At 33.9% G+C, this 14,080-nt stretch overlaps 1 protein-coding gene and 1 pseudogene across 2 annotated transcripts; both read right to left on the bottom strand.

Moving 5' to 3' along the window:
• Positions 1 to 909: 909 nt before the first annotated feature.
• Positions 910 to 6,984, bottom strand: LOC120342664 (microfibril-associated glycoprotein 4-like; annotated as a pseudogene). Its single transcript, XR_013474871.1, has 7 exons — positions 6,451 to 6,984; positions 6,112 to 6,186; positions 5,541 to 5,588; positions 4,963 to 5,111; positions 4,665 to 4,761; positions 3,630 to 3,726; positions 910 to 2,116 (listed from the first exon to the last, which is right to left on the bottom strand). The product of XR_013474871.1 is annotated as a microfibril-associated glycoprotein 4-like (transcript).
• A 903-nt stretch (positions 6,985 to 7,887) lies between these two features.
• LOC120343002 (microfibril-associated glycoprotein 4-like) lies at positions 7,888 to 14,080 on the bottom strand. The gene is made up of 7 exons (XM_078111146.1): positions 13,410 to 14,080; positions 12,860 to 12,934; positions 12,294 to 12,341; positions 11,705 to 11,853; positions 11,424 to 11,520; positions 10,919 to 11,015; positions 7,888 to 9,420 (listed from the first exon to the last, which is right to left on the bottom strand). Exons 1-7 carry the CDS (start codon positions 13,534 to 13,536, stop codon positions 9,162 to 9,164), a joined length of 852 nt encoding a protein of 283 aa, XP_077967272.1. The 5' UTR covers positions 13,537 to 14,080; the 3' UTR covers positions 7,888 to 9,161.

The following is a 14,080-nucleotide window of genomic DNA, read 5'->3' as shown; positions in this document are numbered from 1 at the left end:
CCTCTCCCCCGGGATAAATATGTAAATCCTATCCTTTATCTACTGATCTAACTTCTGAATCAGTAATTTACGCACGTTGGTCGAGCAGTCTAATGCTGGGAGTCTGTTTAGCAGGTAACATTGTATAATGGCAGTAAAAATACTTTGCCAAATTTGCCCTATTTCATGTCTTAGTCACAACTTCAATCACCTCACAACAGGTCCACAGCCATTGGCGTACCATGTTACTATTGCTATGCAGCAGGTTCAATTATGCGTCGCTTTGTCGTCATCTTGCGGTCAGGTCATACATACTAATCGCGTGACGTTGATGGGTTAATTATGCCAATCAAGAAGCATTATTTGGCAACAAACCTGTAGTGTCAGTAGGTTCGGTACTTTCAGTTTCAACGGTATCCCTGCAATAATGTTTGATATGTTTTTGGGTTCCCAATCTGATCCGCACTGAATGCCATCGAAACTTTTATACAACCATATAAATCTACGACATTGTTGTACCAGAGCCGTTATATAATGGCTCTGGTTTTACAGCATGAAGGCCACTTCCAACATGAAGGCTATAATGGGTTGGCGAATTAGTACAAAACTTTCCGGTAACTATCAAACAAAGCCTAAGACTCTCAAACAACATGGTTGTGCTAAAAATTAACACCGTTTAAGAACTATCCAATATTTACATAAGTTGCCTATCTAGTCAGAGTAAACTAATCGCGCCCAAAAACGTGCTGCGACAAGAAAGAATAACTATACGCAGATAGGAGAATGAATAATAAGAGCGAGATTCAGATTCAAAAATCTATTTACATCGATACGTGGGTAGTTGACATGGGTCGCGGAAGAATCAATAAGTTATCCACTCAGTGACACATTGTAGATGATTTAAAGTGGCAAATTAATGTGTATCAGCAAGTACAGTAAGGCATTTATGATTAGGGCGATGATTTACATATCTATACCAGGGGATGAAAATGGTGATATGATGGTTAAATTATGTGGCGAACTACGACTATTTCGATGGGCGAGTGAGCAGTAATAACGAGCGAGAAGGCTACAATAATTCTTCCTCACGCAAAATACGAGCATGCGAACAAACGCAGGGTAGTTGCCACCAAGTGTGATCCCAACTATTAGTAAAGTGTGTCAAGCATCTTAGTAAGCATTATTGCCTCTAATGACTGTTTCCGTTCAAAACGAATTATTTTCGTCTATTTATAGATAGATAGATTTATTGATTTGTCAACCAAAAACAAATAAATGAAAAGCATACATACAGATATATATCCATTGTCACAATAAATTTAAAAAAAATTTTTTTTTATCCGAACTCAATAATGTCATTCCCGAATTACCGTCTTGTTACCACATTCTGCCGCTACCGTTGTCAAATTAGAATGAAAAAACTAATATTCGTCTTGTAATTGATGAAATTAATAGTTTAAAATCTAATGTCATGTATTATTATTTTACTTAATTATTATAATAAAATCACTAATGTGGATATAAAATAACGTGCATAATAAAACATGAATAAAAACCAAGGATAAAGCGAAATTTAAAAAATCATTTCAGAGTAAAATCGTAATATTTCGCAAACATATGGGTTTGTTTACTGGATGAAAGTTTAAATGGAAAATAAATTGAAATGTGTTTTCTTCGTGTTGGATAAAAGTATTTTATATATATATTTGAAACAATATTTAGCAATAATATAAACTTTGCTTCTTTCTAAACAACAATAAAAAGATTTTGTATGAATGTTGAAATGTTTATAGAACATTCACATACCCCTATACTTTTATTCTTATTTTCATTTCTGTGAATTTCAATGAATATTCATGGTTTTTCCACGCAAACCACTCTACGCCATCTGCATAAGAGTCATGGTGTCCTCCTACAAAGTAATGACCATTAAGATTGGACCTGTGACAATCACCATACATACCACCAAGCACCTCTGTAGGCAACTGCGCAATTCCCGAATTCGTTAGTATCAAAATCCCTGTCCTTTGTACTGAATTTGAATCCATTGTGCTCAGTAAACGAATCGCCAGCATTTCCAGAGTATCCACTGACGTTGAGTGCGTAAGATGATTGAGCATTTCCTACTCGGAAGTTTCTAAAAATAGGTAATTGTATTTATGGCCAGTTATCGAGGTCAATTTTAGAATGAAAAAGAGATTTTTTCAATCATATCATCTTGGGCAAGATGCTTTACGCATCAAAATATTCCCGCATGTATATATGGAACAGTATAGATATAGAGCAGGGGTCGGCAACCTACGGCCCGCGGGCCGGATCCGCCCCGCGGAGTAATATAATCCGGCCCGCGACGCTTCACTGAATTATGGCTACAACAGAGCTGTTTTGGCGATTGTATTCTTTACGTAACAGAATATATTGTGGGACACGTGTAGAGTAGACTAAACTTTATTATAACATAACCGGTATATAATTCACAATTACTCGTTTAATGGAAACAAAACGCAGTTCAAAGGGTTCAATGGCTCAGAAAATATCCAAATGGAATTTTTTGAGTGCAATGCAATGAGGAAATGAGACTATATTCTATTCGAGTGATGTATCACTGCCTAATTTTTAATATAAAAAGTATCTTCTTCGTAGAAAACTCTATCCAAATTTGACAAACCATGCGAAAAAGATTCACATCGATGTTTTGGAGTACATATGCATGCAAACAATCATTTTCGAAAATGAACATCAGAAAGAATAAGTTGAGAACTCGGATTAGTGATTCCCATTTATGAAATGTATTAATCTTTGCTTCATTCAGTGTCGCATTTAGAAAAGCGTAATGCAACATGAAGTTTCTCATTAAATGTCATTTGTAAATTTTGTTCTTAAAGTACGTCGACCAAGTTGAATTCACGAGTTGGCGCAGTCTTAGCGCGCTGTTAAAATTCAAGTTCTGATCTATGTAAAAAAAATGTGATTCATCGGCCATCCGTTTAGCTTTTAACATCCTACAAATATGTGCGGCCGCCAATGACTTGCAACCCTTACTTTTGGCCCACGAGCGACAAAAGATTGCCGACCCCTGATATAGAGTCCTAAAATATTAATGGCTGAATTTGACGCTATCATTGTATATTTTTTAAGGACCGTTCGAAATAGTCTTAGTAAACGAAATAGGCAACTCAAGAGCATCCAGCATCGCTACAACATCCTTGCATTATCCGCATCCTGACCCACTATCGCGGACGCCTTGAGGAAGTAAGAAGATTGAGACTTAGTCTCGCGTAACCTCTACTGAAAGTTAGTAAACAAAGAACTCTTGCATAAATAGACCTGATTTTAAATGTGTAATCATAACGAGAATCACGTGATATTGAACCTTCTTTGCAATAAATCTAACACGGTTCAGTCGTATTATTTACCTGGTTAAGTATCACCTGTTGGTGACTTGCACACAATAAGTAAAAAGCGCGTAGAGCCAACCAAGGATATTGACAGCATGTAGGCTAGTAGAAAAATACTTCTTTTTGATGAACGATAAATATTTCACAGTTATAAGCAAAATATTGATACGCTCAGATTTTTAATACCGAATGAAGTTTTCCAGTAGAGTTTGGTAATAATATATGACTATAATTACGAAATGTTTAACTTACGAATACTTCGCATAGCGTTTGTTTCCATCCCAATCGGCCATGTCGATGCGAAGTTCATAGTTTCTACTTGAAGTTAGATTATGCAAGATATCAAGCCCTTAAAAGAGATTTTCAACTAAATACAGCATTTCTGTAACTCTCGGGAGTATTGACTCTAATAACCTTTATCGCTAGAATTTCTGTCGCAAGAATAAATAAATACGTATATATATAATATTTCTGTTATAAAGGTCTTGGTACGACAGTGGAAGTTTGCAACTTTTTATCAGTACACTCCCATATAACTAAATAATGTAAAGCAGAATCTGGTTTATACCTAAAATATAATTGTCTGAACCAGTGGCGTAGCAAGACTCTCGTCCCCCCCCCGCAAAAATATTTCGTGGAAATGGCCCTGAAAACTCTTGGACATAAGCTAAAACAACGCTTTTTTTATTTCGTCAAAAAGCTTAACATGTCGCTATTAAAAGGCAATGTTAACCTAAAATTTGCCGTTTATCTTGGTTACTTTAATTCTTTTCATACGTGCCTCCTCTTCTGCCCCTTTCTGTGTTTATGTGCGCCACTGAGAGGTTTTGCTTCCGACATCATTCTGACAGCCTTCGTAATTTTGCCGGTGCGATCAAACCACAAAACGCCCAAAATCGACTGATCCCTGCCATTGTTACGTAACAAAACGATTTGAGAAGAAATAACATCAACGTTATAAGACATAAGTCATAAGATGTGCATTACTGGTTTCGCAATGCAGCTTTGGGTTTTGCGGCTTAAATTCCTAAATTATAACCGCTTGGGCCCCTTTTCACTGTGGGCCCTCCCGCGACCGCGGGGGTTGCGGGGGTGGATGCTACACCACTGGTCTAAACATCATTTAAAAGAGTCATTTCTTTCCCATCAGCATTCACAGAGATTTTAAGGATGATAATAAATCGTATATATAAATCTATTCAAAAGATGACATTGGTCCGAGATGTTACTTTTTGAATTTTTATGATTTATTTATGAAAAAAAAGATTAGTTATTTTTAACTCTCACCGAGCCAATGTTCGCCGGCAGAGTCTCCGAATCCATTCACGTATTCATTCCAAACGCGATAAAAATTGACTTGGCCATTCATGCGACGTTGAAACACCTAGTATAAATTATATAAATAAATTTATCATCGTGGCTAACCGTCATCTTAATATAAAGAGTTTTTCTCATATACTCCACAAAGCATGAAAATACACATTCTGCGAACTAAACACTTCTTTAAAAATATTTTCAAAACATTCTTATGATTTTAGTTATAGTTGCTATCAAAATGATATTGAATGTAATAATGTATGTATACCAGCCATCCACCACATTCGGTTGTTAGATCACAATAAACTTCTATTTTATTGAACTCTGGATAGATGTCAAAAACTCCGCCTGTTCCATTCCATATTTTTGCGTCTTTTGACTGAGCCTCTCCACAAGATGTTGTTTTTACTTGGTTTTCTAAAATACGGTGAATATTTTAAGGAAAGGCATGTGGTAATATTTCTATGCAGTGTTTCACGCTTCGATTGAGACTGTACACAATCATCCGTGATATGTACAAAAGTACTGATTTTAAGAAGACCCACATTTGTGAGATTCTGTGATTAATCTACGCATTGTTTTTAACACTTTATATATTTTTACATCTCAGAGACAATTCCTAAACACCATTTTAGTATGAACCGTTTACAAGTGTTATGACCACGATATCTCGAATTCCGTCTTCAAACTTAATGCAAAAGGGACCAAGTTTAAAACTGACTTCAAAGTCAATAACATTAAATTTTGGGTAAAATATGCTAATGAATTATAAGGTTACATTAGAATTCAAAGACGAGTACAATAATGATTATAGTTTTTGTTTGCTTCCGGGAGGTTAAAGGTTACCTTTCGTTTTTGCAGCTTCTACTTTCTTTCGTAGGTGTGAAATAATTTCTATAATAAAAATTTGCTAATTTTATATATCAAGCACTCACACAATTATTCAGAATTGGCGAGTTGTTGCTTGCATTAAAAAGACATATAAACAAATCGAAACATTTCGAAATTCATGATTTGAATTGAAAGTCCAAATATCACACCTAAACTGCGGCCGCACCGGTACAGGAATTCTGGGCTCAGGTTTTGCTTTGTACAAACTAAAGAAAAACAACAGATTGATGAATTTTATTGCAATTCAGTACATGTTATTCGAAATTTTTGATTATAGATATAAATTAATTTGTCCCTTCTGCTAACTCAAAAAGCTATATATATATATATATATATACAGACGAGTAAAAACAAAAAATAACTATAATTCAGATTTACCAAAAAGAATCGTTAAATATGTGGTTCTTTCTATACAAGTTAAATTAATCCTCGTGAAAAATACAATAGTACATGACATGTCATACACTTCATAACATATGAATTGCCAATTATCGTTGAACTCATCATTTTATAATTTATGTAATACCTTCTGCGTCGGGTTCTTTACAATCACCTTCAGAAACCAATCGTCCATTTCTCCACTTGTGAATACATATACCCTCTGAATATTATATGCAAACATTTAAATATATTTGTTCTCTTCTCCCTCGCGGCTTATTTCTGAGGGATTTGTTAATAAACAATCAGTTTTAAAATCAAAGCTACAAATAATTGCCGACTGGTGTTTACCGGTTACCAAGCGCGAGGTCCACATTTGAGTTTTAAATATATATATATATACATGGTGGATATTAATTACGGAAGAAATTTTAAATTAACAAACTACTTCTTCATATCAATTCACATTTTTATGCTTTATATATACCTGTTATTTCACTTGGTATTATGCACATCAAAACGAAAACAAAGTATATAATTCCGATCCCCATCTTCATTCAAAACTAACGAGAACTCTTGGTGGCTAGTGAATACTGTAAATACACAACGTACATACAAGTAACTGTACATACAAGTAAAAGCAAACTTAAATGGCATTTTCACGTCTTCTATCAGGAAATGCATATTTACATTGCGTCATATTTGTTCTCATTCGAACTGGGGTTCAAAAGATTCCAGTTTATATTATATGTATAAATCTAAACTTAAATTATTTGGAGCAATCGTGTTTTTCACTCAATGTTATTTTGATCTCGTGCGCCTCATTTAACCTATTCTGTTCGCTCCACTCTTCTAACTAACTGTCTGCGCTAACTCCTTTCCAATATCGCCCTCTCAATTTTTCCCTAGATTAGAATACAATTAAATTATCATTTGCTGTTTGATTAGGATTCAAAATATAATTTATTATAAAAATAGCAGGTTTGTCCATGGAAACGTCACATGGCATACGTAGATTCTTTTATGAAAAAAATGAATTAAGGAAAAAAATAATTAGAATCTACGTTAAAATAAAGGTCCATGAACTCTTTGATAAATATCCGGCACAGACCCCAACGTGTAATACAGGGATCAGCAACTTACGGCGACGCTTCATTAAATTATAGTAACAAAACGTCTGTTTTGACGATTATATTATATTCTTTTCGTAACAGAATTTATTGTGAGACACGTGTCGACTAAATAATATTATAACCTGACAAGTATATAACTCACAATTACTCGTTTAATGAGCCTATAATTTAACTATAATTGGACAAATGTCAACAAAACGCAGGGAAGTTAAGTTGATGTTAAGTGCAAATGGTTCAATGGCGCAGAAAATATTCAAAGGGAATATTTTGAAATGCAATGCAATGAGGAAATGAATATATATTCTATTCGAGAGATATATGACTACTCGATTTATATAAAAAGTATCTTCTTGAAGGAAAAACTCTACCCTAATTTGACAAACCATGCGAAAAAATTCACATCGATGTTTGGAAGTTATACTCGATTCCCTATCATAAAATGTTTTAATCTTGGTTTCATCCAGCGTCCCATTTAGGGATGTCGAAAACGTATCAAGTGTGATGCAACAAAAAGTGTCACATTTAATGGCATTTGTAAATTCTTTTCTCAAGTAAGACGACTAAGATTAGTTCACGAGTTGTCGCAGTCTTCGCGCGCTGCTTAAACTTTCAACCTCTGAACTCTGTGAAAAGATTGTGATCCGTCGGCCATCTGTTCGGTTTTTAACTTCTTGTGCCGCCCGCCAAGATTTGCAACCCTTAATTTCAGCCCGCGAGCGACAAAAGATTGCCGACCCCTGGTGTAGGATCTGTGAACAAAATGGACATATAAAAGACGCATGCGAAATTTTTATTCCAAAGTTGGACAGATATAAAGACATAAGTAAAAGACAATCAAATTCAGAACAGAACGAAATTCGATAGAACAAAACAAAAAGTGAACAAGAAAAATAAACGGAGAAGGTTACTCAACAAGCAGTAAAGAACATTTAAAATGATTGACTGACAAATAAATGAAATAAGTAAAGATTATAGACTTGAACCTCACACAAGACCAAGCTTACAACCAGAAATTTTTGGTAATATTTCGAATACCAGTGATGGAAATATTGAGATTATTGATTCAAAAAACGAAGAAAAACAAAGCGAGCGAGTTCAATAATTCTTCCTCACGCAAAATACGAGCATGCCAACACAAACAGGGTAGTTGTCGACAAGTGTGATCCCAACTCTTAGTAGAGTGTGCTAAGCATCTAAAGTAAGCTTTATACATAATTGCCTCAAATGACAAAGTTCTTGTTCCAAAAAAATTATTCTCGTCTATTTATGGAGGCAAATATTTGCATTTGTCTCGAACACGATACTATAATTGTTAATCAAAGTGTATGCAATTGATATTTATATGCAATACAATTCATTTGAAGTTGCTTCGAAATATCAGAAACGCAATTGATTATTTATGAAATTTAGTACACCTGAAGATAAATTTCCTCTTTGACACAAATAGTTTATACCTTATACTTGATTTGTGTTGCCAATGTGTAGCACATCTTGAGTGAGAAAATTTCACGAAATTTCAATTCATAAGATATGAAAATAAATATATATATATTGTATTCACTTAGAAAATTAGAATAAAAAGACTGTAATAATCAGTTTGTATATACTTAATGGAATTTGTTAAATCAAATCTAATGTCATGTATATATATTACACTTAATTATTATATCAAAATTACTAATGTGGATATGAAATAACGTGCATAATAATCATGAATGAAGACCAAGGATAAAGCGAAAATTTAAAAAATCATTTTATAGAGAAATTCGTAATATTTTGCGAACATATGGGTTTGTTTACTGAATGAAAGTTTAATGGGAGGCAGAGTTTAAAGGGATAATAAATTGAAATATGTTTTATTCTTGTTGGATAAAAGTATTTTATATATATATATATATTTGGAACAATATTTAGCAAAAATATAAACTTTGCTTCTTTCTAAACAACAATAAAAAGATTTTGTATGAATTTTGAAATGTTTATAGAACATCACATACCCCTATATTTTTATTCTTATTTTCATTTCTGTGAATTTCAATGAATATCGATGGTCTTTCCACGCAAATCACTCTACGCCATCTCCATAAGAGTCATGGTGTCCTCCTACAAAGTAATGACCATTAAGATTGGACCTGTGACACTCATCATACCACCAAGCACCTCTGTAGGTAACTGCGCAATTCCTGGATTCGTCAGTATCAAAATCCCTGTCTTTTGTACTGAATTTGAATCCATTGTGCTCAGTAAACGAATCGCCAGCATTTCCAGAGTATCCACTAACGCTGAGTGTGTAAGATGATTGAGCATTTCCTACTCGGAAGTTTCTAAAAATGGGTAATTGCGGTTATGTCCAGTTATCGAGGTCAATTTGAAAATGAAAAAGAGATTTTTTCAATCATTTCATCTTGGGCAATATGCTTTACAAAATCCTAAAACATCATATATTATCCCTGCATGTATATATAGAACAGTATAGATATAGAGCAGGGGTCCGCAACCTACGGCCCGCGGGTCGGATCCGCCCCGCGGAGTAATATAATCCGGCCCGCGACGCTTCACTGCCCGCGATTGTATTCTTTACGTAACAGAATATTGTGGGACACGTGTAGACTAAATTATATCATAAGCTACAGGTATATAATTCACAATTACTCGTTTAATGGAAACAAAACGCAGTTCAAAGGATTCAATGGCTCAGAAAATATCCAAATGGAATTTTTTGAGATGCAATGCAATGAGGAAATGAGACTATATTCTATTCGAGAGATGTATCACTGCCTAATTTTTATTATAAAAAGTATCTTCTTCGTAGAAAACTCTATCCATATTTGACAAACCATGCAAAAAAGATTCACATTGATGTTTTGAAGTACAAATGCATGTGAACAATTATTTTCGAAAATGAACATTAGAAAGAACAAGTTGAGAACTCGGATTAGTGATTCCCATTTATGAAATGTATTAATCTTTGCTTCGTTTAGTGTCCTATTTAGAAAAGCGTAATGCAACAAGAAGTTTCTCATTGAATGTCATTTGTAAATTTTGTTCTCAAAGTACGTCGACCAAGTTGAGTTCACAAGTTGGCGCAGTCTTAGCGCGCTGTTAAAATTCAAGTTCTGATCTGCGTAAAAAAAAAATGTGATTCATCGGGCATCCGTTTGGCTTTTAACTTTCTAAAAATATGTGCGGTCGCCAATGACTTGCAACCCTTACATTTGGCCCACGAGCGACAAAAGTTGCCGACCCCTGATATAGAGTCTTAAAATATTAATGGCTAAATTTGACGCTATCATTGTATATTTTTTAAGGACCGTTCGAAATAGTCTTATTAAACGAAATATGCAACTCAAGAGCATCCAGCATCGCTACAGCATCCTTGCATTATCCGCATCCTGACCCACTATCGCAAACGCCTTGAGGAAGTAAGAATATTGAGACTTAGTCTCGCGTAACCTCTACTGAAAGTTAGTAAACAAAGAACTCTTGCATAAATGGACCTGATTTTAAATGTGTAATCATTCACGTGATATTGAACCTTCTTTGCAATAAATCTACCACGGTTCGGTCGTATTATTTACCTATATCTACTGGTTAAGTATAACCTGTTGGTGACTTGCACACAGTAAGTAAAAAGCGCGTTGAACCAACCAAGGATATTGACAGCGTGTAGGCTAGTAGAAAAATACTTCTTTTTGATGAACGATAGATATTTAATAGTTATGAGCAAAATATTGATACGATCAGATTGTTTAATACCGAATTAAGTTTTCCAGTAAAGTTTGGTAATAATTTATGACTATAAGTACGAAGTGTTTAACTTACGAATACTTCGCATAGCGTTTGTTTCCGTCCCAATCGGCCATGTCGATGCGAAGTTCATAGTTTCTACTTGAAGTTAGATTATGCAAGATATCAAGCCCTTAAAAGAGTTTTCAACTTATCAAAATGAAATAAATACAACATTTCTGTACCTCTCGGGAGTATTGACTCTAATAACCTTTATCGCTAGAATTTTTGTCGCAAGAATAAAATATAAATACGTATATAATATTTCTGTTATAAAGGTCTTGGTCCGACAGTGGAAGTTTTCAACTTTTTATCAGTACACTACCATATAACTAAATAATGTAAAGCAGAATCTGGTTTATACGTAAAATATAATTGTCTGATTAACATTTCAAAGAGTCATTTCTTTCCCATCAGCATTCACAGAGATTTTAAGGATGATAATAAATCGTATATATAAATCTATTCAAAAGATGATATTGGTCCGAGATGTTACTTTTTGAATTTTTATGATTTATTTGTGAAAAAAAAGATCTCTCACCGAGCCAATGTTCGCCGGCAGAGTCTCCGAATCCATTCACGTATTCATTCCAAACGCGATAAAAATTGACTTGACCATTCATGCGACGTTGAAACACCTAGTATTAATTATATAAATAAATTTATCATCGTGGCTAACCGTCTTCCTAACATAAAGAGTTTTTCTCATATACTCCACAAAGTATGAAAATACACATTCTGCGAACTAAACACTTCTTTAAAAATATTTTCAAAACATTCTCATGATTTATAGTTGCTATCAAAATGATATTGAATGTATACCAGCCATCCACCACATTCGGTTGTTAGATCACAATAAACTTCTATTTTATTGAACTCTGGATAAATGTCAAAAACTCCGCCTGTTTCATTCCATATTTTTGCGTCTTTTGACTGAGCCTCTCCACAAGATGTTGTTTTTACTTGGTTTTCTAAAATACGGTGACAATTTTAAGGAAAGGCATGTGGTAATATTTTTTTATGCAGTGTTTCACGATTCGATTGAGACTGTACACAATCATCGGTGTCTCGGTGATATGTACAAAAGTACTGATTTTAAGAAGACCCACATTTGTAAGATTCTGTGTTTAATCTACGCATTGTTTTTAACACTTTATATATTTTTACATCTCAGAGTCAATTCCTAAAAAACATTTTATTATGAACCGTTCACAAATGTTATAACCACGACATCTCGAATTCCGTCTTCAAACTTAATGCAAAAGGGACCAAGTTTAAAACTGACTTCAAAGTCAATGACATTAAATTTTGGGTAAAATATGCTAATGAATTATTAGGGTTACATTAGAATTCAAAGGCAAGTACAATAATGATTTTAGTTTTTGTTTGCTTCCGGGAGGTTAAAGGTTACCTTCAGTATTTGCAGCTTCTACTCTCTTTCGTAGGTGTGAAATAATTTCTATAATAAAATTGTGCAAATGTTACATATCAAGCAGTCACACAATTATTCAGAATTGGCGAGTTGTTGCTTGCATTAAAAAGACAAATAAACAAACCGAAACATTTCGAAATTCATGTTGTGATTTTTAAATCCAAATATTACATCTGAACTGCGGCCTTACCTGTACAGGAATTCTGGGCTCAAGTTTTGCTTTTCACAAACCAAAGAAAAACAGTGGATTGATGAATTTTATTACAATTCAGTACATGTTAATCAAAAATTTTGATTATGAATAGAGATTAATTGGTCTCTTCTTCCAACTCAAAAAGCTATATATATATATATATAGACGTGTAAAAACCAAAAATTACCTAATTGAGATTTACAAAAAAGCATCGCTAAATATCTGGTTCATTCTATATACATGTTAAATTTATGACCGTGAAAAATACAATAGTACATTACATGTCATACAGTTCATAACATATGAAATGCCAATTATCGTTGAACTCATCATTTTATAATTTATGTAATACCTTCCGCGTTGGGTTCTTCACAATCACCTTCAGAAACCAATCGTCCATTTCTCCACTTGTGAATACATATACCCTCTGAATATTATATGCAAACATTTAAATATATTTGTCTTATTTTTCCTCGCGACTTATTTGTAAGGGATTTGTTAATCAACCAAGAGTTTTAAAACAATTGTTCAAACCAGCCTCTTTATATGTTTTGTGCAAAAGTAAGAATGTTTTCTTCGCATTAGATCATATAGTTCAGCGTAAAATGCTACAAATAATTGTCGATGGGTGTTTAACGGTCACCAGACGCGAGGTCCGCATTTGAGTTTTTAATTATATTTAGACAGGGTGGCAATCTTCGATTTTAATTACTGCACTATAATCTGAATACCTTGAATAAAAAATTAGCACTTTTTGGTGAAGCAGCAGTAGGCCCACTGTTATAGTTGTGAATAAATCGACAAAAATGGATAAATTGTCCAAATAAGGATACTGAAAAAATTTCTGATTAACAAAGCACTTCTTTATATCATTTCACATTTTTATGCATTATATATACTACCTGTTATTTCACTTGATATTATGTGCAGCAAAACGAAAGCAAGGTATATAAATACGATTCCCATCTTCATTAAAAAATAACGACAACTACTGCTGCCTGGTGAATACTGTAAATACACACAGTACATACAAAATGTAAAAAGTAAACTGAAATGGCATTTTTTATCAGGAAGTGCGTAATTAATTTACGTCATGTTTGTTCTCATCCGAACTGGGGTTCAATAGATTCCAGTTTATATGTATAAATCTAAACTCAGATGATTTGGAGCAGGGGTCACCAAACTTTTTTGACCGCGGGCTAGATGACTCAAACTATGTTGAAAACAGGCCGGACAAATATTTTTGTCAATGCAATACAATAATTTCACAAAAGGAAAACTCATTCAACTTATTCAACAATATAAATTTTTATTTCTGAAGACTTGAACATTAAATTCTGTATCGCAGAATGTAGATCGAGAACATCATAACAAAACAAATATACAAGATTTCTAGGCAATTATCCTGAGGTTAGCTGATAGCAAAACATTCCTGTCATGAATATCCGCACGTAAGCAGTACAAAAGATAATGAGACTTGTGAAATTGGAGTGGTGCACGCAAGGGCGGATTAAGCTCTTTTTGGTGCCTTTAAGCACTGAAGACTTTGGTGCTCCCTCATGTGTAATTTATG

Source organism: Styela clava, chromosome 3 (genome assembly GCF_964204865.1).
Source record: "Styela clava chromosome 3, kaStyClav1.hap1.2, whole genome shotgun sequence".
NCBI lineage: Eukaryota > Metazoa > Chordata > Ascidiacea > Stolidobranchia > Styelidae > Styela > Styela clava.
This window is presented reverse-complemented; position numbering and strand designations above follow the sequence as displayed.

What these genes read in the sequence shown, in the direction of transcription:
- LOC120343002 (XM_078111146.1), bottom strand. Translation starts at nt 13,536, where the DNA reads ATGTACTGTGTGTATTTACAGTATTCACCAGGCAGCAGTAGTTGTCGT. An exon ending in AATATCAAGTGAAATAACAG is followed by an intron (nt 12,935 to 13,409) that starts GTAGTATATATA and finishes TATAATATTCAG; the next exon opens with AGGGTATATGTATTCACAAG. An exon ending in TGCCGGCGAACATTGGCTCG is followed by an intron (nt 11,016 to 11,423) that starts GTGAGAGATCTT and finishes AACTCTTTTAAG; the next exon opens with GGCTTGATATCTTGCATAAT.